Below are 25,275 nucleotides of genomic sequence, written 5' to 3'. Positions count from 1 at the left end.
TAATAATAATAATAATAATAATAATAATAATAATAATAATAATAATAGCAACTAACATTTTCATAGCATTTACTAGGTGTCCAGTACCGTGCTAAGCACTTTAAAATTACTCTAACATTTTATCTTCACAACAACCTGGGGAGGTAGTTGCTATTGTTACACCCATTTTTACAGATGAGGAAACTGAGGCAAACAGATTAAGTGATTTGCTCAGGATCACACAGCTAGTAAGTATCTGAGTCTAGATTTGAACTCTTGTGTTCCTGACTGCAGAACTGGTGCTCTATCCACCGTTGGATGTCAAGGGAACTGGGGTTCCAATACTGACCCTGCTCCCACCTTGCTGTGTGACCCTGGGCAGAATACCACTTTACCTGTCTGAGCCTCAGGTTCCTCATTTGTAAAGTGAGGGTATTGCTGCTTGTCCTATTTATCACACAGAGCTGTTGGCAAAGATGAAATGAGATCTTGGAGGTGAAGGGGCAGAGGAGAGACAGAGCCATCACTTGCCATAATCAGCAACATTTCTCAGCAAATATTAACAGACTAAGGAGGAATAGATAGGATCAGTCTTCCTGGGACCTAGACTTACAGGATATTCTAGAAGAAAGGCACCTCAAAGAGCATGTAGTACCAGGCTTTCATCTTCCAGGTGAAGAAAGTTGAAGTAATATGTTGATAACTGCATTTGAATACAATTGGTTTCCATTGGACTCCTGTGCATTTTATCTTATACATTTAAGAACATGGCTGAGGAGTCCATAGGCTTCCCCAGATTCCAATGAATTCCATGACCCCTAAGATCCCACACCCTACAGGAAGCTTTCTTGATCCCCTAATAGGTTTGGTCTCACATACTTATTGGCTCTGTGGCCCCAGACAATTCACTTCATTTCTCTGTGCTTCAGTTTCCTCAACAATGAAATGGGCATAATAATAGCATCTACTTTCCAGGATTGTTGTGAGGATTGAATGAGGTAATATTTACAAAGTACTTAGCACAGTGCCTGGTATGTGATAGCTGCTGAATAAATGATTATTGCCTTCCCCTTCCCCCTCTAATGTTGTCTCTCCCTCCTCAAATTATCTTGTATTTGCTTATCTGTTTGAATGTTGTATCTCCCAAGTAGAAGATGGATTATAACTTTGAATTTTTCTTTTAAAAAGCTCCTTGGAGCTTATGTTGCCTTGAAGGAAGGGTTTGCTTTTTTTTTTTTTTTTTTTGTCCTTGTGTCCTCAGGGCCTAGTATAGGACCTTGCTCATAGAGGGCACTTAAATCCTTCTTGGGTTTGGATTTCATTGAATTGGATCCAATACCATCCCTTCTGGTTCTACAGAGCAGCCTGTGATTATGGGAAGCCCTCCAGTGGGAGGGTGGGATAGAGTTTGTTTGGCAATCACAGCTGTAGCATTTGTTAATTCCAGAACTCTAATAGTTGCAGAAACCCACCCCCACTCCCATCCCCAGGCGTGGAGCCCAGTGGCTGTACCATTCACTGTACCTAGCAACACTGGGCATGACATAGCCATGGAACAATGAAGGAATGTCAATATAATTCAATTTAATTCAATTCAATAAATATTTTCTTACCTATCTATTATGCAGGGCATCCCAAAAGTCTTAATACAGTCTTAAATTATGAAAGCTCTTTTCCAGTCAATCATGACTAGAAGTCATTCCCCATCTCATCCAGTCCTTGTACCACTTTCACTTACCATACTTTCAATAGACAACTTCTGTGACTCTAATTGATTTAATTCTTGTACATTGTCATTTGCATGTTGTCTCCCCCATCAGATGGTGAGCTTTATGAAGGTAGGGACTGGGTTTTTGCCTTTCTTTGTATCTCCAATGCTCAACATAGTGCCTGGCACATAATTAAGTGCTTAATAAATGCTTATTGACTGACTGGTTGACGAATTCAATTCATCAAGCTTATATTAAGGACCAACCACATGCCAGACAAGAGGCAGGATGCTGTAATAGGCCTTTAAATGAGAAAGACCTGGGTTCAAGTCTCACTTCCAATTCAGATACTCTGTATGATCCTAGGACACAACCTTTCCAAGGTTATAATTTGCAGAGAAGTTGACAATCTGCATTGGTTGAGAGAGTTCTCTCATTAAGGAGTTCCTTACAAGCCAGTGAAGTCATAGTGCCAATCCCTATCTCCTTTATGTGTCAGGCACTGGGAGTGAAAAGTGAAAACAAAGTATTCTCTCCTTCAAGGAGACCATCCCTCTCTTAGTGGCAAAAGGGCTGCCTTCTCCCTGAGGATCCTTCCCAGATCCTTCCCAGCTGAGAGTGTTTTCTCCTCAAACTGGGCTCTGTTCTGTCTTCCCCTTTGCATTGATCACTTTCTATTGTGTGTCATATTATCACTATGTCTGTGTTATTTTCTCTTTTGGTTCATAAACTCATTGATGGAGTAGACTGTTGTCTCTTCACCTTTACTTCCCCAGTGTGGACACTTACACAGAAACATAGAAACTCAGCAGTGGAAAGGATTCTCTGAGCCCATCTAGCCCAATGTGTATCTGAGAAGAAATCCATTCTCCAATATCTCTGCAAATTGGACATTCAGATTCATTTCGAAGGCATCCAGTGATAGGAAACCCACTTCCTCTGAGGCAGCCATTCCACTTTTTAATTGTTAGCGATTCTTTGTATAGAGCAGGGGTTCTTAACTTGAAGTCCATGAACTTTTGTCTGTTGTGTTTTGTGAAGTTTGGATTCAGTCAAAGGGCTGCATTTGAGGACCTAGAGGGCCACATGTGGCCTTGAGGCCGCAGGCTCCCCACCCCTGGGCTAGCCTATGAAGTGGTCAACTAATCAATCAACAAGCATTTATTAAATGCCTGCTATTTGCTAGGTCCTATTCTTAGTGTGATGCTGCCACTTTTAGGCCCTCCCCTTCCTCTTGTATGTATTCTAATTCAATTCATTTAAACAAATACTTATTAATTGCTTACCAAGAGCAAGGATTAGGGGAGAGGGTGGCAGAGTGGATAGAGAGCTTGCCTTGGAGTCTAGAAGACCTGGGTTGTTGTCCCACCTCTGACACATACTGATTGTGTGACCATTAGCAAGTCTCCAAACCTTTCAAGGCCATGGCAACTCTCTCAACAAAGGAGAGATCTAGGCAGAGTTCTCTAGTAGGAAAGAAAGACCACCTTCATCTGGGGTAATATATGAGAAGGCCTCATGGAGGAGTTGGTACCTGAGCCTTAAAAGAAAAGGATTTCACTCACAATTCTTGACCTTTCGTTCCTCCAGATGAATTTCATTATTATTTTTTCTACCTCTGTAAAGTAATATTTTGGTAATTGGCATGGCACTGAATGATTAAAATAATTTAGCTATCATTATCATTTTTATTATATTGGCTCAACCCACCCAGGAACAATTAATACCTTACAATTATTTAGGTCTGTCTTTTTTTTTTTCTGTAAAGAATGTGTTGCAGTTGTATTCATATAGCTCCTGTCTATGTCTTGATGTGTAGACTCTCAAGTATATTACATATTTTTAATTAATTTAATGGAATTTCTTTTTCTATTTTGTTTTCTGGGCTCTATGTGGATTTATTTTATATTCTGCAATTGTGCTGGTTTTTAATTATCTAAATTAGTTTTAGTTGACTCCCTCAGATTCTCTATGTCATCTGCAAAAATGATTAATTTGTTTCTCCTTTGCCTATACTTATTCTTTCAGTTTCTTTTTTTTTTGTTCTTATAGTTGTAGTGCTAGCATTTTTACCACTAGATCAAATAATAGTGGTGATAATAAGCATCTTTGCTTTACTTTTGATCTTATTGTAAAGGCTTCTAGTTTATCCCCATTACATGTAATGTTGGCTCTTGGTTTTAGATAGATACTATTTAACATATTAAGGAAAAACCCATTTATTCCTGTTCAGAGTTAGAAGAAAAGGGCCCTACTAGTACTAGATTTCAAAATATACTATGAAGAGTAATCACCAAAACTATGTAGCACTGCTTAAAATTATAGAGGATGGTCAATAGGAATAGATAGGTACACAATATACAAAAGCCATTCTAGAAAACAATGTGGAACCGTTCCCCTAAAAGCACTAAATTGTGGATATCCCCTTTGACTAAAAGTGCAGAATGAGATATATATCTTTGGACATAGTATAGGAATTTGGTTTTCACTGATTTTTGTTTTGTTTTGCCTTGTTTATGCATATTGGTTGTAAGGGTTTTGTTTTTCTTTTTCTCTTGAGATAGAGTAGGAGAGTAGTGAGGTTAGAGATAGGGCTTCCCCTTCTCACACACACACAGACACATGCACACATACGCATATATACACACGAAAAGAACAGAAGGTCAGAAGGCATCACAGACAAGAAGCATAACTTTGAAAGTTACATGTTGAATTTATTATATACTTACAAAGAAAAACAAGTGCCGCATAATGGAAATTCACAGTTTCATATCTAATCCTATATGGAAATGCTCATTTTATTTAGTATTTGCTAAATTCACAATACTAAAAGACAAGAAAATGATTTCAGTGGATGGAGATGAGGAGGGAGTGGTTCCCAAGGAAAGGTTGCACTAATAGACATATGCAGGAGAGGGCAGACAAGATCATAGCAATCCAGTTGGTCTGAAACATGGAGCCAGTGAAGAGATGTCCCATGTGGAGGATTTTAAATACTTATCTCAGGGGTCTATATTTTATCCTTATAGTCAATAGGAAATACTTCAGGTTTCTGATCAACAGAGATTGATTTGGTAGGTGGATGAAAGAGTTGGGTGAGATTAGAGGCAAGAGTGCCAACCAGTGTTTGTTGATTGGTACATTAGGAAGTCGTTCCAATAGTCTAGTGATGAGAACCTATACTCTGGTGAGGACTATGGCAGCACCCTAGAACAGGGGTGCTTAACCTGGGGTCCATGAACTTTTTAAAAAATATTTTTGATAACTATTTACACAGAATTAGTTTCCTTTGTAATCTTATATATTTTATGCATTTAAAAACATCATTCTGCGGAGTTCATAGGCTTCACTGAAGTGCCAAAAAAGTCCAGGATACAAAAAAAAATGTTAAAAATCCCTGACATAGATGAATCCCTTAGAAGCTAGCTTCCTCCATTAAACCTTACCTAACCATCCCAACCTGCAGAGATCTCTCTATGTTCAGACCTCCTATAGTAGTCTAATAAAGTAGATAAACTAATACTTGACTTGGTATTGGAAAGGCCAGGGTTTGAATCCCACCTTGATGTACTTACTAAGTGAATTGTTGATTAATTACTTAATCTTTCTGAGGTGCCTCACTTTCCTCATCTGTAAAAGAAGAGAATTTTAATCTTTGATCTCTCTGGTCCCTCCCAGCTCTAAATCTATGTTACTGTAATACTGTCAGCTATCTTTTCTTGTGTAGGAGTTATCCCAGCTGGACTATGAGCTCTGTGAGGGCAGAGACTGTATCTGGCTATATCTCCCTTTGGTACGGCTTACAAGTGGTAGTCCCTAAGAGGGACTCAATATTTCTGGAATGTGTGATTGGTGGCCTGGAGCTTGGATTCACTACAAAAGCTCCATAGGCGAGTCACATTCCCAGCCTCCTTTGTCCTTCCTCTCCAAGGCTACTCTCACCACTCCAGTCTCCTCCATGTTGATAGGTACACAGTCTGTCAGTAGGAGACAAGACACTCCCCCTGGCTGTTGCTATGGTTACTGAGGGCTACTGTGAGCCTCCTGGGCTGTCAGCCTCCACACCTGTCCCTGTCAAATGAGCCCTGGCTTCAGAACAATGCAGACAGGGGATTGCAGGTGCCCTAGGTCCCATGTAAACACAGAATCTGGGACTGCCTGAGACCTCAATATTCCTCCTCCTGCAGGAACCAGAAAGTCCCCCAGCCCAGTCTCAGACCTCTCAACAGAGATAGCCTAATCCCCAGATGCTGCTGAGTGGCCTGATCAGAATCTTAGAGGAGAAGTGGATGTTCACTTGGCATAATAATAACATGTGGGCACAGATCCACTAAACACCAGAGATTCCCCGCACCGCCTCCCATTACATCTCTGTTCAAATTCTCAAACTATCGGCCTGTCCCATCAAATTTTTAACATTTGTTGTTCCCTGAGAGCTAGTCTGTTAGTAAGGAAGTTCATCCATCTCCATGTCCTGCTTACTCTCTTTGAACACAATAGACTACTTCTCATTTTTATCTATCACATTTATTGAGCATTGTAAGAACTATAAGATCTATATGAGATAAGTAATATAAGAATTATAATCCCCATTTTACATATGAAGAAGATGAGGCCCAGAGAAGTAAAGGGAATGACCTAAGGTCAACGAAGGCAAGGCTAGCCCCAGAGTTGGGATTGACCTGGGTCTGCAGTTCCAAGGCCACCATGCTTTCCTCTTCAACAGACTACCTCCATGATCTCATTTGGTCATCTCAACAGCACTGCATGCTGGGGGAAGAGCAAGAATCATTATCTTAAAATGAAAATGTAAAAATCAAGGAACTCACTTGCCCAAGGTCCCACAGCTGGTAACATCAACACGGGCTCTCATTTGTGTCTACCTGGCAAGGAGCCACAGGCTGGTTCTTGCACCAGATCTTTCCCAAGGGACCTTTTTTATAATTTGGGATAATCCAGTCTAAAATATGGGTTGATCAGGTTGTTGAAGGAACTGGAAACCATGCCGTTTCAGAACAGACTGAAGGAACTGGGGAAGAGAAGACTTGAAATGTAATTGTTATCTTCAAGGTCATTCCTTTATTGAGACTAGATCATCTTGAATCCATTGAGGTAGGTGACCCTAGAAACTAAGGCATGGATGCTGATAGATGATTGATGGAAGAACCCAGAGCTGTGAAGTCATCGGTGACCCTCCATGACACAACTTCTCCCCCTCCACGAAGAGCCTGGTGAGTCTGGTGAGAGGAAGCTAGGGGCAATGACATTTGTTGTCTCCTGTGGTCACAGAAAATTATTCTCTGTAGTTAATAAGCCCACAAGCTCCTGCAAGGAATGCAGAATTCAGGAAGAAAGTCAGTCCAGGAGGTTGGATCTCTTGTTTGTAAAGAAAAAAAATGTGCCAACATGTTTGCACCTAGTAATTTCTAATTCTGTCGTCTCCAATTCCCAGACCTAAGAATAGTTAGCCAAAGCTGAGCTGCCACACATCTCACCCTCACACTGCAGGTGACTAGAAAAATGTACATGCAGCAATAGCAGCAGCAGCAGTAACAGCAACCTCATTTCTGGGCCCACATGGACTTCAACACTTGGACAGAGGTGAGAGCAAGGGCCAGAATGAGAACTGCCCTCTCCACCAACTCTTTCCCCTCCAGGCTCCATAAAGTTAGAGTCTCCAATTTCATTCTTGTAAGGAACTCCTTTGTCTCATCGTAGCTGAGAGTATCTCTTGGGCAAGTAGGGGGTGTTTCATTATATAATGCTAATAGTCCCTTACCTTTGGAGAACACTTTATAGTTTACAAAAGCCCTTTCACATTTCTCATCTAATTAGGGAAAAGTGATGTTGTCAAGAATATGGGTTTCTATTCTTCATAGTCCATAGCATCCCTTTCCCCAATTCCCTAAACTACTCATTTCTCCAGCATAGTCCCCAGGCAGCATCTCTGGCTATACTCAAGTTTCTTGTTTCCTGGCTCAAAGATCTTCCCATCACATCCCACTGCTACTGTAGGAGAAGTGTTCAATGGCATTCCTTGGCTTACATGTTGGATACCAACTTCTCAATCTCAGAAATGGGGACAAGATGACTGTTCACGATCCCTTCCCCTATCCCCTATCCCTGGCAACATGGGAATCACAGTAAGTCTTCCAAGTCCCTAGTGAAAATGTCTCTACTTCCGACATGGGACTTTGTATGTCCTTGGAGTCACAGTTCGAGGAGCTTGGGGGTGATCTGTTGTCCTTTCTATATTTATGAATTATTCATTTTATGGTTTTTTAGTTGACCTTGGAGCCTGAGGTAATGAGAAAAATGGTAGCTGAATTTGGCCAAGTAACTGGCAGTAGCCTGGAAAAACGTTTTTGATTGAAAGTTAGAAATTCTGTACTTTGTGTGATATTTTGTTCTCATCCTGTTCCCAGTCATCAGGGGCTGTTCTCTGTTCTTTGTCCTAGTCCTCAGGGACCTGGGGTACTTCCATGTCCTGGAAGTACCAGAATGTCTGATGTGTCTTTGGTCCCTGTGGGCAGCACTGGTGCTTATCTAAGGGCTCTTGAGAGCTTTCCTCTTTGTACCAAAAAGAAAAGTCTTGGAGAGGGAGTCAAATGGGCAACAGGGACCCACATCTGGTGAAATCTATTGGACACCAATAGGACATTGCCCCAACATTTACTATCCATGAAAAGGTCCATAATTTCTCTACTTATCCCTCCATGTCTCATTTCACCAAAAGGCTGTCATCCACTCTGCTAGAGTTACTCTTTGGTCACATCCACTTCCGGGGAGAAGAACAAGGTTGAGGAGTACTTTTCCAAGGATGAAGAATTTCATTCAAGTTTAGAGGGTCATCACTGTTGCCCTAAGCAGGCACTAGTGGGCCTCTATGTTGAGATAACAGTTGAGATTCATTACTTAGTATATTTTGGAACAGAGAATGTCATTTTTTCCATAGCCACAGTTGGGAAAAAAAAAAGGAATTACAAGGATGGCTTCTTAAATATTAAGTTCTCTACTTTGGTTCAAAAAGTAATTTACTGGAGTACATCTTGGGGGCAGACATGACTAGAGAGCAGGTTGCATGCAAACAAAAGGGTGTTAGTAGACTGAAAACCCAAATGTGGGAAAGCAGCCAAAAAATCAAATGTAATCTCAAACCCCAGTAATGTAGGCATAGTGTCCAGACCAGTAGAGTGTATCAACCTTCTGAATTCTTCCCTGTTCTAACCCTATCTCAAGTATTCTGTTACATTCTAGGTATTACAGCATAGAAGTTCTAGGTACTACAACTTTAGGAAGGACATGGAAAAAATAGAGAATGATCAGGATGTTGAAAGGTACAAATCCCATGCCATTTCAGAAAAGGCTGAAGGAACTGAGTGTGCTTCACCTGGAAATGTGAGGACTTAGACAGTCATTACTGTCTTCAAGTGTCTAATGACTGTCATTAAGTATCATTAGATATCTAAGGATTGCTTTGTGGAAGAGGGATCAGACTTCTTTTTGGAATCAGAGGGTAGAAATAGGTGCAATGGGTGAGAGTTACAAGAGACAGATTTGACTATAAAAAAGGGAAGGACTTTCTAATGGTGCTGTCTAATATTGGAATGCGTTTCATCGTAAGGCAACGAGTCCTCTAAAAATGAAAGTATTTAAGCTGAAGCTTCACAACTCTATGATAAAGGTGCTATGAAAGCTGAGTCCAAATCCAGCCTCAGATACTTAGTAGCTATGTGACCCTAGGCAAATCCCTTAACTTCTGCCTGTCTTAGTTTTCTCATCTGTAAAGTGGGTATAATAATAGCATCTACTTCCTAGGGTTGTTGTAAGGACAAAATGAAGCAATTTTTTTTTGTAAAAACACTTTGCAAACTTTAAGCACTATACAAATGCTAGCTATTATTATTAACTATTGTTATAAAAATAGAATTCTGTACTAGGTGGGAGGTTGACATGGATAGCTTTTAAGATTCCATGATTCTGTGAATCACTCAGGCAACCAGAAAACCATAGATATAGAATTATGGAATCATAGGATCATACCTCTAGAACTGGAGGAACTTACTTCAAAGGTCATGCAGTCTAACCCCTGCCTGTCCCATCATTTTACAGATGAGGAAACTGAGGCCCAGAGAAATTAAGTCACTTAATCAGGGTCACACAGGCAGTAAGTAACCTCCTGGGAATTTCTATGGAATGCTGGAATCTTAAAATCACACTAAGATGGGAAGAATCTTAGCTTAAATGACTTGGGATCTTAGTAAGAGAACCTAGAGGTCATTTAATCCAACTCCATCATTTTACTGATGAAGAAACTGAAGAGAAGAGTTGGGATTCTGTCTTCAAGCAAAGGAGAAGGGAAACCCCAGTATGGCTTGTGGCAGCCTGGGTTTGCTTACTATGGACAAGCGGTCCCTCTGGGCTTCACTCACCACTCACGTAAGACTTCACGTAGAGGTTTATGGAAACTAATCCAATCTCATTCCTGGGGGACTTTCCAAGGAAAAGCCTGCAGATGCTTTCTGCTTTAACCTTTCCACACAAATGTGATTCTTCTCATGTAGCAGACTCAGTTCTCTCTCCTCTGACCTTGCTTTCCATCTCTTCTTTCATTTTCGTGAGGGCAGTCTTTGACCCTGCAGTGTATTCTTGTGACTAATAAACCAATTACTCTCCTCCCCTAGCAACATAAAAATGGTCTTCTCCCAATTGTCCTTTCAGAACCATTATCAAAATATTTCCTGTTCCTGGGAAGAGCTTTATCTTACAAGAGGCAGTTGTCAAACTGAGGGTAGGGAGGTAGGGAAAAATGATGCTACCAAGACAGCATTTTGTATTGTTTCTGCTTCACTGTCCCTCAGCCTGGAAAGGGGTAGGAGTGACCTACAAGCAGACTGGACTCAAGGTGAAAGAAGAAATCTGTCTTGGAGCAGTTATATTTCTAATACAGAAATAGAGCATTGCCTCATGGGCACTAATGAGGATGTGTCAGAGACGAACAAGTTCAGAGGTGGTAGTTTTTGCTCGTGCAAGGAATCTGGAGGGAAAAGTAATGGGGAGGGTGGGGCACTTTAGCTACTCCCTAGTCAGTAAATAGCAACAGAGAAGTGCAGGCCTTCCTATTGATTTAATACCTGCCTGCCAGCCCCAAAGGGCAGCTACGTAGTGCAATAGATAGAATGCCAGATCTTCCTGAGTTCAAATCTGGTCTCAGCTTACTAGCTGTGTGACCCTGGGTAAGTCACTTAACCCTGTTTGCTTCAGTTCCTTATCTGTAAAAATGAACTAAAGAAGGAAAGGACAAGCCAATCCAGTATCTGCCAAACAAACAACCCCAAATGGGGTCACAAAGAGTCGGATATGACTGAAAAACAACTGAACAACAAAGCTAGCCCCAATCAGACCTAGGTATGTCTTCTGGTAAAGTGGCAAGAGTTCAGGCTCTTGAAGCCCTGGGTTCAATTTTTCCCTTGCTGCCTATGTGACCTTGAGCAAGTCACTTAACTTCCTAGTTCTCCATTTCTTCCTCTGTAAAATGGAAGAGTTGGATTAAGTATTCTCTGCCTCTGAGGTCCCTTCCCTCTCTAGATTTATGTTCTAGTGACCCTCACCCCCAGCCCAGGTCTGGCTCTGCTCTCACCAGTGCAGTCTGAGTGGCTACAGTCCCTACCTCGAGCTGGTCAACCTCCTGGACAGGTCTTATCTTGCCAACATCCTCCTTAAAAGATGGTACCCAGGGCTGAATGTGACACTCCAGCCATAGTCTGGCCCACGCAGAGGGAAGCAGGACTGTTGCTTTCTTTGGTCTGGATTGCTATCCCTACATTACTGGCCCTCTGAGGTTGTGTTAGCTTTGTTGGTTGCTACATCATGTCATTGACTCGTATTGAGTTTCACCCATTTCTTTTCTTGCTCTGGTTTGGCTTTCCACTTTGGCAGCCAAGGAGCCCAATGGTTAGAGCACCAGGCCTGGAGTCGGGAAGACCTGTATTCAAATTCAGTCACAGATGTTTACTAGCTGTATAACCTTGGTAAAATCACTTAACCCCTGTTTGCTTCTGTTTCATATGTAAAATGGAGATATTAATAAGACCCACCTCCCAGGGCTGTTGTGATGATTAAATGAGATAATAATCATAAAGCACTTAGCGTAATGCCTGGCATACATATATATGTATATATGTGTGTGTGTGTATGTATATATATGTGTGTGTTGTTATTAATATTAATATTATTATTTCATAAAGACTTTGTCAAAACAAACACAACACAAGCCTTCATGTTCCTCTTTTAACACTCTGAGTCCCCCTTTTCCCTCCCCCCACTACTCCTGGCAGAAAGGACAGCATCTGCTTTGGGTTTCATCTTTCATCTCATATGATCAAAGATGATGGTGTATTTTTAAAAATTATTCTTCTGGTGTCTCTTGTACTTCTAGTATCTCTGCCCTGGCTATCACTTTTCTGCTTTCATTCCTCCTCGATCATGCTGTTTCTTTGTACTTCTCCTTAGTTATCTGGATGGCAACGATTTTCCTTGGGAAGGCAAATATGTACCTTTATTCGAAATGCTCATAGCATATCAGACTGTGGGTGTGAGCCAGTATTGCAGGATGCTGCTGCTCCCAGGATCTGGATGCTTTCCAGATCCAAGTCATTGTTTCTTTCCCCAGCACAGGGCTACAATCATCCTACCAGAAGGACTTGTAACATCTAAGACTTTCTGTCTCTCTCTCTGTCTTTGTCTCCCTCTGCCTCTCTATCACTGTCTCTCTCTGCCCCACCCCTCTCTCATCAGTTATACAGGGACACAAAATCACGAGACTGAGATAGCTTGGAATTTTATGTTCAGCCAGTACCAATTATGCAGACCGGCCTGGGAAGATTCTCCTGTCAGAGTCTTCTAGCCTATCGGATATCTCTGTCCAGTTCACTTGTTTTTCACATGTCAGGGTCATCCCTGTCTGAACGCTAGCCATGAGAACTCTCTACTATTTTATTTGGGTAAAAACAATTCTCAGTGGAGTCTCATAAGGATTTTTTAATAATCATAGAAAGTCAGAGGTGAAAAGACCTTTATGTTATAGATGGAAAAACAGAGAACCCAGAGAGGTAACTTGCCTAATCCTACCTCTTTTTAGCCTAATATTCTTTTCGTAGGCATTTCCTATTTGGAAGGAACCAAAGAATCTAGTCTCAGATTTATTCTGAACTCTGGAAGGAAGTTTTGGTGAATGAGTTCTTTATTGTTTAGTTCATGAACCCATGGAGAGAAGATCTGAGGCTTCTGAGCTGGGGATGCCTACCATGATATGGGGATGTAAAACTCATACCTACATACTATCAGCAAAGTCTAGATGAAGCACAACAAAGTTTATTCTCTGGGAACCTGAGTGTCACTGAGGATACCCAAGAGGATCCAGAAGGGATTTATCTGAAATTGTGTGGAGAGGGACCCTAACCAGCTTGGAGGGAGGGGGCATGGGCACCTGCCTTGGTACCACAGTGTGTCTTAGGTGAGCAGGGAGAAGAATGAAAGATCACAGAATCAATCGCAAAATCTCTGATTTAGAAGAACCTCAGAGGGAATCTAGTCTAATCCTTTTCATAGAATTCCCTCTATAACTTCTCATCCATGCCTCACTCAGAGACCTCTAGTAGCAGAAAATTCACTATCTGTCAAGGTAGCCCATTCTAGCTACATATAGCTGTCATTGTTAGGTCATTTCCCCACTTTTTTTGTAGTTAGCTGTTCTTTCATTTCTGTACCTATCCTTTTTAATGCTGAGTTTAGCAAGGAGCTCCCTAGCCACATTGATATTTATAGGCATCTCCCCCCTTTTTTCCCTCCTAATCAATCAATTGTGAATACAGTAGTAGAATCTTGTTAAAACCTTCCCATCCCTCTTGGACCAACTTCCAAGAAATCCAGGGGCAGTCCTAGATGCACAGTGGCTGGGCCTGTTAAGTGTCTTTAAGCCAGGCCTGGAGCTACAAATCTGTAATCCCTGCTGCGAGGAGGCTGAGACTGGTGGATCTCTTGAGCTCAGGAGTTTTGAGTTTCAGTAGGCTGACCCAATCTCCTGAGGGATCCAAGTCCTCCCAGAGACACACTGTGTATCTCACTTAAGATCATGGACATGGAATCAAGGACCCAAGAGGAACAATGCCAGTTCAGGCTCTGCTGAGTCAGAAATACTAACTGTTGGACTAAAGATTGAATTAATCAAGCTTTTCCCAGAAACCTTCTCATTGTAAGCAATTCTAGTTAATTACATAAATAAGATCATCATTTAACCTCCAAAGGGCTCAGTTCTTTTGTCTGTAACATGAGGGAGTTAGACCATCAGAAGTCATATGTTTAAGAGGTCTCTATTCTGATCAGCCCATTGTGATGCTCACAGGTTGACTTTTGTCTTGGGCGACAGCCTGACCACTCAGTTATGTTCTTGGCATTATCCCCAACAACTGGACTTGCATGATACTGAAGGAGAGAGTGAGGCTGATGTCTTTACTCAGCTCTGCCTCACATAAGTCCAATTCATGTGCAAGTCAAGATGTCACTCTATGATGTCATTGGTCTTCTTCTAGAAGAAGGATCAATAGTAACAACAACAATAATTTGGGGCCTCCATGTTGCTTACTTCAAGCTCCTCAATATAAATTCCTTCTGGCTTCCATTCTATTGCCCCTATGTGATCATAGGGATAAGAGGTCTATACTTTCAGAAGCAAGAAGCTTCATTCTTTCCAGGGGGAAAGAACACTGGCCTGGGAGTCAAGAGACCTGAATTCTAGTCTGAGTTCTGACTCTAGTATGCTATTTGACCTTGGACAAATATCTTCTTTTTGGAATTCATTTTCTTCCCCTGTAAAATTTTTGTTCAGTTGTGTCTGACTCGTCATGACCCTATTTGGAGTTTTCTTGGCAAAGATACTGGAGTAGTTTGCCATTTTCTTCTCCAACTCATTGGACAGATGAGCAACTGAGGCAAAAAGGGTGAAGTGACTTGCCCAGGGTCACAGCTAGTAAGTGTCTGAGGCCAAATTTGAGCTCAGAAAGATGTCTTCCTAACTCTAGGCCCAGCACTCTGTGCACTGTGGTGTCACCTAGCTGCCCCTTGGGGGTTGGTGGGGAGAAGGTCTTGAATTGGATGCTCTTTAGGCATATTTCCAAATTTGGTGTTCTGTGAATCTTATTATCCAATTTGGAGAAAGCCTAAACCCCAAACAGATTATAGTTTATGTGGGAAATTAGTTCCCCTCCTTCCCTAAGGATCCACCTTATGGCTATTAACAATAATGGAACAATGTAATATTAGAACTGGAAGAGCCTAAACAGGTGAGGTAATCCAACCCTTCCTGGGAAGATGAATTCCCATTTTTCCAACTTCAACAAGTGGCCATATGGCTTTTTCCTGAACACCTCCAATGATGGAGCATTCAGTACTTCCCAAGGTACTCTGTTCCATGCTGGACCACTCTAATTTTTATAATATTCTTTCTTCAGTGGAGCTGCTTCCCTGAGATTTCCATGCATTTTTCCTACTTCTGCCTTCTAGGGTCAAGCAAAACAATTCTAATCCCCACATGCTCACCCTTAAAGTTACTGAAGGCAATGATCTTTTTCTCCAAGCTAAGAGAAGCTTTCCTTAGAAACATGCCACTTACTTCCCCTCAGTAATTTTATGGCCTTCTCTAGGAAGGCTACCAGCTCTTCCACCACCCCTGAAATTTAGAGATGTGAAAAATACCAACTCTGCAGACACTATTTTCCATCTCTTCCTTTATCTGTGTTTCTATAGCTTCTCATCTCCCAAAAGTTATTTTATTATATTTATGTCTTGTCCACAAAGGTCTTAAGATTTTGAAGAGACATTCTCACCATCTCCACCTCCTCCATTCTTCTCTCCATCTCTCTCTCTTTCCCATTTCATTGAGACAGTCTATCATTATGAACATTTGTTGAGAGCCTGCTATATACAAAACTCTGCCTCTGTCCATCACATTTAAAGAGTAAAGCAAAAATAAAGAACAAAGCACTCTGCACACTGTGAAATGTCTTGTTAGAGCTTCCAAGAACAGGAATGCAATTCATTTTCTGTTGGATTTTTTCAAACTGAGTTTTTCAAACTTATTAGAAGTTCAACCTGGTGGTCTCTTCTCACATGGCATCCCTGGCCCAGATATTGACTTCCTTTTAGAAATTTGTGCACCCACTAATCAGATAAAACATAAGTTCTCCCCATAGAAACCTCTACTAATTTCATAACATGCTGGACAAACCCACTAGAGCATGTGTGGCCAATGTGAAAATTTGAGAAGTAGATAAATCCTACTGTAAGGTTGGGTTTTCTAAAACATCTCTTCTTTGAGAGAGGATTCCATTCACATGGTCTGGAAGTGTTCAGTGGCTCTGGAAAAAGTAAGAACAGAGACTGGGCACCATAGAGCATGACCTTACCTGGGGTTATCATTACCACTGGGGCCTTTCTCTTATCCTGAAAAATAAAGTTAAGTTCTCTCAAGGAAAGGGAAAATGGAAATGCTAGCCTCAGGAGTGTGAGCACACCCTGAACAATCTATTTGAATGTCATTTCTCTGTACACATTCTATGACCTTCCAGGCTCACCCTTCTAGCTAGACTATCCTATTTCTAATCCTTTAGGGGAATGATAAATCCCTCTCAGCCCTCTCAGAATTAGCAAAGTAGCTTTGGGACAGGACTCTATGGAAGTACTTCAGAAATACCTACTTCTTGAGGCTCTAGAGAGGTACTCTAAGATTGTATATACTCACCCCTTGACTATTCCTGGATTTCTCTGGGCATCCTGAGATTTCCTGGTCCTCTCACTGTAAAGCCCTACTTCTGCTAACCTTTCATTCTATCCAGTGGTAACATTTTCCCTTGTTCTGTCACTTTCTCTGTTTCCTCCCTTGCTTTCCTCCTCCTCTATTCAGCTTTGATTATTTATTCTCCTTAGCCCCAAGTAAGTAGTGTCATACAATTGGAATATTCTCAAAATTTGTATACAAAGGAGGTTTCTCTGGATATCATATTCCATTCTAAAGGGATATAGGGATCTTACTATAGCAATGACATTTCTGTATTTTGGGTTTGTGTATCAGGAATATATTGGAGAATTTCCTTAACCTTATAGCCAGGACCTACTCCTGGCAATGTAGATGAGGACAAATGATACAACCAGAAGGAGCCTAGAAAGCAGCTCTATGGATTATGTAAGACCTAGGGGCACAGGTGGTGTTTTCTTCCCTGTTGCCAGTTGAAGGTAAGGACTTCAAAAGACAAAGAGGGATTTCAGAAAGTATTAAGAAGGTGGCACTGAAGAATAGGACTTAAGATATAAGAACGATGGGCTCTTAGGGATGAAGTGCCTTTGAGATCCAGAGAAATATGTATTTGCGTAGAAACTTCTAGATCTGAATAAGAGGTCTTGAAAATGAAAATGGAAAGAATGGGAGAACAATGCTCAAATGCAACTACTAAGTCAGATACCACAGGTAAGACATGGAAAAAAAGAGTATCAGTGGAGATGCCTATTAATTTACAGGAGACAATATTAAGAAGGATAATAGTATGCATAGCTTCAGATGCACAAAACTAAGTGTATAGAGCATGTATAATATGTGAAGTGAATTATCCAAAAACAGAGAGATAAGCACTGTTTTGTTGGCATTACTGAAACTTGGTAGGATGTAACTCATGATTAAAATACAGCAATAGAGCTCTATACTCTACTTAAAAAGAACAAATTAGAGGAAAGAGAGGCCCACTGCATTGTATATGCAGATAGTATATACCTAGGTATAAATCAATGTGCCAGACAAGGGAAGTGTGGCACAGAACATTTAGGTAAAAACCAGGGAGAAACAAGCAATATCAGGATAGAATTATACTATAAACCACTGGGCCAGGAGGCAGAACTGATGAGTTCTGGAAGGAGAGCACAAAATTAGCATGGAGACCTGCTATAGTAGTGATGTGAAATTCCACTATTAACATTATTAGAGGACTTTTTCTGATAAAAGCAGAGCATCTGAGCAATTCTTAATTTGCCTTGCTGATAATTTCATCCTTCAAAAGGATAAGAAGAATTCTGTTCTTAGCCTGGCTTTGAGCAATAAAGAGGAAGTAGTTGTTAAAGTAAAAATGATGGGAACCTTGAGGATGACGTGATTACACTACCTTAAAGTTCAAGATAGACAAGAAGAGGGCATCACAGGTCCAAGGACCCTCAGAGTTGGAATGGATCTCAAAGGCCATCTGCACTACTTGGAGTTGATGTAATGAAGGTAAAACATGACAGAAAGAAGGTAGACCTATTTAGCTCCTCTTTTGGTTGCTTTTTTTCTGCCAAGGAGAATTATTTTCAGATGTAGAAATATGGAACAAATAGATTTAACAAATAACTGAAACCTAAAATAAATGAAGAGATGATTTGAGACCACCATATCTTAACCAGTCTCAATGAATTTAAGTCCTCAGACCTAGACAAACTCTGTCCAAAGGTCCTGAAAGAATCTGAGGATATGACTGCTGGAACACTTGTCAGTGATCTTTGGAAAATTGTGGATAATTAGAAGGGTGTCACAGCACCAAAGACAGGAAAATAATGACAAATTAATATATGCTTGTTGATTGATTGATTGAAAATACTGTCTAGGCTCCAGAAAAGGGAAGAAGACTATAGCAAGTTTTCAGACTGTAGCAAGTTTTACTTGGATTTCAATAATACATTGTGAAAGGGGTCAGTTTTGAACACTAGGGGGAAAAACCTGGTGATGTCTTAAGAAGCAATATAGGATCATCAAGAACAAGTCATGAGCAGGGTGTGGTGGTGGGTACCTGTAGTTCCTGCTGTTGGGGAGGCTACGGCTGGTAGATCATATGAGCTCAGGAGCTCTGATTCTTACAGTAGTAAGACCAATAGTGATTTTTGTCTCTACACAAAGTCTGGCACCAATATGGATAGTACCTGGGGATGGAGGGCCACTGGGCTGCCCAAGGAGAGACAAAAAAAAAAAGTGGAACAGGTTAAAGTTCCTGTTTTGATCAGTGTTTGGATTAGGCTCTTGAGTGACACTGCACTTCCAGTTTGGATGAAATATTTGGCTCAATCAAAAAAAAGAATAAAAACAAGTCATGACAAACTAATCTCATTTTCCTTCATTACTGAGTTTATTAGACTGGTAGATAAGTGGAATGACATGCTGAAAATGTGCCTCAAGTTTAGCACATTATTTGAAGAATATTCTCTCATTATCCTTGTGGATAAGAAGAGATCTGGGCTGGATGAAAGTACAGCTTGTTAAGAGTCTAAACTAGTTGATTATATACAGAGTAGTGATATAAATCTGGAGGGAAATCCTTAGTGATTGCTTTGAGGATCTGTCCTTGGTGCCATTCTGCTGAACATTTGTACAAATGACTTGCGTGAGGATCTAGGTGGCAAGCTCATCACATTTGAAAATGTTCTAAAGCAGAGAGCAATAGCTGCTCCTTTGGACAGCAAAATTGGAGTCTAAACACATCCAGAAAGGCTTGAACTATGCCCCAAATAGAATAAAATAAAACTTAATGGGAATAAATGAAAGTCTTCATTTGAATTCATGGCCTGGCACATAGTAGGTGGTTAATAAAGTTTGTTGATTGAGTTAAAATATGCAGGATGGAAGAGATAATATAATACATGAGTCCTGTGGTTTTGGTAGACTGCAAGCTATATATGGGTCATTGTATGACATGGAAGCCAAAAAAAAATGTTTTCATCTTGATCTCCATTGTTTGGAGGACTAAGGAGGTGAGAATCTTGTTATCTGTCCTGGTGAGAGTTCTTCCAGAATATTGTATTTAGGTCTGAGTACCACATTTTGAGAAAGAATATTGATAAACTATACTGAATCCATGGGACAATAACACTAATGGTGATGGGATTGGAAATCAAGCCATAGGAGAACTGGTTTAAAGGAACTAGGGATGATTAGCTTGGAGAAGAGAAAACTTGGGGGAGAGGGATGGCCATGATATCAGTATATGAGTAGCATTTGCAAGCCTGTCATGTAAAAGAAGTATTAAACCAGTTATTCTCAGCTCCATAGAGAGAAAGTAGGAGCAACCAGTTGAAGTTGTGAGAAGCAGATTTTGGCTAGATATAAGAAAAGGCTTCTTAACAATTAGAGCTGTTGAAAAGTGGAACGGGGAAGGGAAGGAGTATTGAGGTTTCCTTTCCCTATAAGTCCTTCAGTAAAAGACTAGATTTTACCTTCAGAGTGTGGCTGTATAGGGGATTTCTGTTCACGTGCACGTTTTGGCAGACGTACTTAGCTCCTTACAATTCTGCAATCCTGCCCAATAGCACAATAGCCATGTAAGCCACAATGCAGGCAATCCTGTCCCCTGAATGTCAGCACTGGGCACAAAGTAAAAGCTTAATAAACATTAAGTGCCAGAGGGAGGGGGTGACTTGGCCTGAGTCAGATGGTGGATCAGCTGATGTCACTCTCCCTCTGATTAGGAGGCCTTCTAGTCATCCTTCCTTGTTAGAGTAAAAAAAAAAAATGTTCTTGAAATCCCACCTTCTCCATAAAGGAAGCCTTCCCTGAGAATGAATATTCAGCCTCCTGCTCTGTGTACTGGGTCCCTTTTTCAAGGGCAGTGCTTCCCACTGAGTAGGGATACAATAGATATGCATGGAAGTCCTAAGGCTACCACCCCTCCATATACTCATAAGCATATGGAGATCACAGCAGTGGTGGTGGTGTGAGTCCATGAAGACAAATATCCAATGTGGCCCAAGGGATTTTGAGCTGTTATTACTTCCATCATCATCACCCTGTGTGTCTGTAAGGGCTTTCCCTATTCCAAGGTCTTGGGGTTCCCAGGTTCTACCTCATGTATCATTACTGCTATACAAATCAACTCATCTTCTTACTCACCTCTTGCGTACTACACACATTCCAAATATTCACTTCTCAATATCATCTGTGGGGACAATATGATACCAAGCTCAAGATCTCTTGGCCTACACTGGATATTTGTCTTTATGGACTCACACCAGCATCACATAATATTGTGCATGCTAGCTATCTATGTTTGTCTTATCCTCCTCTACTAGACGGTAAGCTCAGTGAGGGCACACTTTGTCTTATCTAATCTTTGCACCTATCCAAGAGCCAAGCATGGAGTTATGCACAACACTGGTGCTTAATAAATCTTCACTGAATTGAATTGAGCCACTTCATTGTACAGAAGAGTAGACTGGAGTCCAGAGAGGATTCAGAATTCAGTGAAGTCTCCATAGCAACTTTTTAGATAAGGCTAGAACCCGAAGCCAGGTCTTATTGTAAAAGCCCTTTTGATATTCTTTTACTTAAGGGAAACAGGCTTTCCATTTGACAGATACCATTCCCTCTCATTGGTTCTCTTCATCTATAGCCAAGTGAAGCCTGTCAGCAGGCCTGAAGATTTTTCTGGTGTGCCACTGGGAACAGCATGCTATCACATGTGCTAGAGAGAAGGATTGCTTTACTTTTTTATGAAGAGCAGTAGGATGAACTCTTGTTCCATCCCCCAGTAAAAGCTGTCGAGCAAGCCTGGCCCAGAGAGAGTGAGGCTCATGGTCCTGTGCCCAACAGCAGTGTTCCCTGTGATGAGGGCAGTAAGCACAGAGATGTCCCAGGGATCTTTATGAAGCTTCTTAACCATATACAGCCTGTGATAGATCCCCAGCTCTGGCCTTCCAAATAATACCCCCATCTCTCTAGAGTATGAACCATTTGGTAGGAGGATAGGGACCTGCTGCTTCTGCCTTGTGGCCAGGCCCTGCCCCTCCTCCCACCCCTATTCCTGCTGCTTGTCAGCTGGTATAGCTATCTGGGGCTGGGCATATTGCCCAAACCAGGTGGTGAACTGGGCCCAGAGCCACCAGGCCTCCTTCCTATCCCAGATTAATGCCTTCCAATTGGCTTGTCTGCCAGTGAGAATGAGCACGGTCCTTCTCCCCTGTCCCCAAGCTCATAGTCCACAGTACCAAGGGGATTAACCTTCATCCATAAGCCAAACAAATACACCTCTCTCTTTCTCTAAATTAGAGAATGTGACCAATATTAGTCTCTTTCTTCCTTGGGAATAAGGGAGGACAGGAAGGCCTAAGAATGACTTCTATGCTAAAGAGTAGGGGCTAAGAAAGGCAATCCAAAGCCCAGAGGCTTGCTCTGCTGCATTCTAGAAGGAAATTCATGTTTATTGTTTCTCCTCTCTCTTGCAGGAAGCACATGTTACTCCTGGGGCTGGAATGAGCATGGCATGTGTGGAGATGGCACCGAAGCCAATGTCTGGGTCCCGAAGCCAGTGGAATCTCCAAGTTTAACCCTGTGGCTCCTTGTGGGTTGTGGAGCTGGTCACTCCCTCGCCCTTGGCCAAGCCCCAGCTTCCGCATCATTGCCCTGTAGCCCCCAGGACACAGAGTCAAGCCCAAATCCCTGGAGAGCTCACAGCAAGAGAAACCAAAGGGAAGAAGCACAAACGTTGTTCCCACACCACGCTAGTGTGTCCTAAAATAGGAGATTTAGTGCTTAAAGGTCTTTTTAATAAAATCCATTTGGACAATTTTGTCCCTGAAAATATGTGTGGCAAAAGGGATGGGCTTGGTCATTGGGACACAGCAGGTAAAAATGAGTAAGTATTTAGGAAGTGCTGACCATTTGACCAGCTGGATGACAGATAGGGAAAAGACAATTTCTGGAACATCCAAGAAACTTCATGCTTCAGCAAATGAGAATGAAATCAAAGGGGCACCTTTAACAGCCTCTGAAAGGTAACAAGCTTATAATGCATATAGATTGGGGAACAGAGATTAGAGTTCCATCTGTTCTCTGCAGGGTCAGGTCATCTTCCTTCTACCAGCCTCCATTGCTGCTGAAGCCAGTAGCCTCTTCCCATTGATCATGGAATTGTGATTTTGCAAAAGACTTCAGAGATTATCCAGTAGAGGGATTCTTAACTTTTTGTGTGTCATGGAGCAATCTGGCAGCCTGGGGAAACCAATGGATCCTTTCTCAAAATAATATTTTCAATGGATAAGAATAAAATACATAGAATTACAAAGGAAATTGATTATATTGACCTACAGTTATCAAAGTACATGTTTTTAAAAGACAAGTTCATGGTCCTAGTTAAAAATCCTTGATCTATTCAATGGTAAGATTTCCCTCATGCTAGGCAAGACTGGATTCTATAAGTACTCTGTGTATCTATTATTTTCCATCTTTATATAGTATGTACCATGGTTTGGTAAAGTAATCTATACCCTCCAAATGTCTGGTTATGGATGCTGCTACTGGTGAAGTCACTTTTGAAAAGCAGATCATTGGGGCAGCTAGGTGGTGCAATGGATAGAGCCCTGGCCCTGAAGTCAGGAGGACCTGAGTTCAGATCTGACCTCAGACCAAATACTTGACACATATTAGCTGTGTGACCCTGGGCAAGTCACTTAACCCCAGTTGCCAAAAAAAAAAAAAGAAAAAAAAAGCAGATCATTGATGAGAGCACAGCCTCTGAAGAGCATCCCCCCACCTCCAAACTTTTAGATGGGGACAGAAGAACTGAAAGCAAAAAGCCCTCAGTAGCAGGGTCCCCAATAATTCTGTCACAAGTATGAATTCTTTTTCTAGCTAGAGATTACCAGGGCTTGGAGAACCTGGACCCAAAGACAGTTACCTCAATCAGAAGACTCCAGCTGCTTGCCTTGCTTTTGACTCTGGGTGTTTGAAATGGAACCCGCAACTAAGTCATTCCCTTGGTCTGGAGTGGCTCCAACCTTGGGCATATAGGCTACGTGATATCCCACTCCCAGGTATAACACCAACTGGGGAGTCAGGAGACCTGGGTTCCAGCTCCAGCCTTGGCACAAACTAGTTCTGTAACCTTAAGCTAGTCTCTGTCCTTTGCTGGGCCTCAGTTTCCTTCTCTGTAAAATAAGGCAATTTGATTCAGCTAACCTTTGGTAAGCTCTTATTGTATGCAAGACTGGATTAGGGAGTTGAGATATAACGGTAGATTAGACACAAACTTTGCTCTCCATGAGTTTACAATCTAACGGGAGAAGAACACGTACACATGTGAATAGTCCCACAGCTCTGCTGGCTCCTGGATTCCACCTGGATGACTTGTTGGCATCCTAAAGTCAACATGTCCAAAGTAGAATTCATCATCTTCCATCCTAAATTCTCGCCTCCTCCAAATCTCCGAATTTCAGTTGAGGATATCGCTATCCTTGAAGTCATTCAGGTTTATAATCTTAAACTCATCTTTGATTCTTCCTTCTTCCTCAAGCCCACCCCCAAATCTAATTGATTCTACTGCTGCAATTTCTCATTTGTTCGTTTCCTTCCACACGTATCGCCTTTCTTTGTATCTCCACCATTTACACAGTGCCTGAAGTGTAGTAGGCACTTAATTAATTGACTGATTGACTCCTCTGACTATCTCCCTACTTTAGAACTTCTATCACTTCTTGGCTGGACTATCGTTACTACCTCTTCATTGGTCTTCCTACCTCCAGTATTTCTCCTTTCTAATCTAGTCCTCCCAAATCTATCAAAATGATCTTCCTAAGACATAGATTTTCCCATGTCATTCCCCTACCCCAAAAGTCTTAGATGGCTTCACATTGCCTATCAAATAGAAGAAAACTGATTGGCTTATTATTCAAGGCCACCTGCAGTTTGGTTCCAACCAACTTTTCCAGACTTATTTCATATAACTCTTTTACCCATTCAATAGCCCCACAAAATTGGACTAGCACTAATCCACATGTTCAGCATTCAATCTTTGGCTTTCTTAAATCCATGCAAGCATCCTCTTGGAATCCTGATCTTCTTTCAAGACTTAGCTCAAGTGACTTATCCTTGCAGCCAAGCTTACATACTCTCATGTGTGCACATGTGCATGGGATTCTATTTGGAGAAGAGTATCTACCCATTGCTTGGTGGTTCCTTTGTCAGGAGCTAATTGGGGGCATCACTCTCCAATCCAAAGCATAGTTCCCTTGGAGTCATAAGGAATTGCAGGCAAAGCTCTGTTAGATGTCCAAGGGCTTATGTAATTGTTGGTGCCTGCAGCGCATTGATCCAGCTCCTCCTTTGGGAAGGTCTGTGTCCAAAAGAGCTAACTGAAACTGAGCAGCATAATATTGAAGTCTCACTTTTGGATCAGAATCTTCCATGACTGTCACTTTTCTGATGCCATCTTTCCTTCTACTTGAATGACAGCATAAGATCATAGCTTTTCTTCAATTCCACAAACATTAATTAAGGACCTAGGATGGACAAGGCATTGTCCTTGGCACTGGGGATGAAAATGGTAAGCAAAATATAATTTTCCTGAGGTCAGGAATCATTTCATATTTATTTTTGTATCCTCAGCTCTTAGCAAGGTGCCTGGCACACACTAGGGACTTAATACATTAGAATCAAAGAGCTAGAAGGTACCTCAGTGGCCATCCAGTTCAACTCCCTTATTTTAGGAAATTGAGGCTAAGAGGTTAAATGAATTGCCCAAGATCACAT

At 41.4% G+C, this 25,275-nt stretch overlaps 1 protein-coding gene across 1 annotated transcript in view; it reads left to right on the top strand.

Annotated features, from left to right (window-relative positions):
- The window catches only part of SERGEF (secretion regulating guanine nucleotide exchange factor), a 237,378-nt gene extending 215,060 nt beyond the window's left edge, over window positions 1–22,318 (top strand). Inside the window, 2 exon segments of the mRNA XM_027852512.1 lie at window positions 21,975–22,169; window positions 22,172–22,318. Coding sequence (XP_027708313.1) covers window positions 21,975–22,169; window positions 22,172–22,254 — 278 coding nt within the window. The 3' untranslated portion in view covers window positions 22,255–22,318.
- The last annotated feature ends 2,957 nt before the right edge of the window (window positions 22,319–25,275 follow it).

Source organism: Vombatus ursinus, unplaced genomic scaffold, assembly GCF_900497805.2.
Source record: "Vombatus ursinus unplaced genomic scaffold, bare-nosed wombat genome assembly UNPS02009770.1, whole genome shotgun sequence".
NCBI classification, from domain to species: Eukaryota; Metazoa; Chordata; class Mammalia; order Diprotodontia; family Vombatidae; genus Vombatus; species Vombatus ursinus.
Note: the sequence above shows the minus strand (reverse complement) of the source record. Positions and strands in the feature narration are given on the sequence as shown.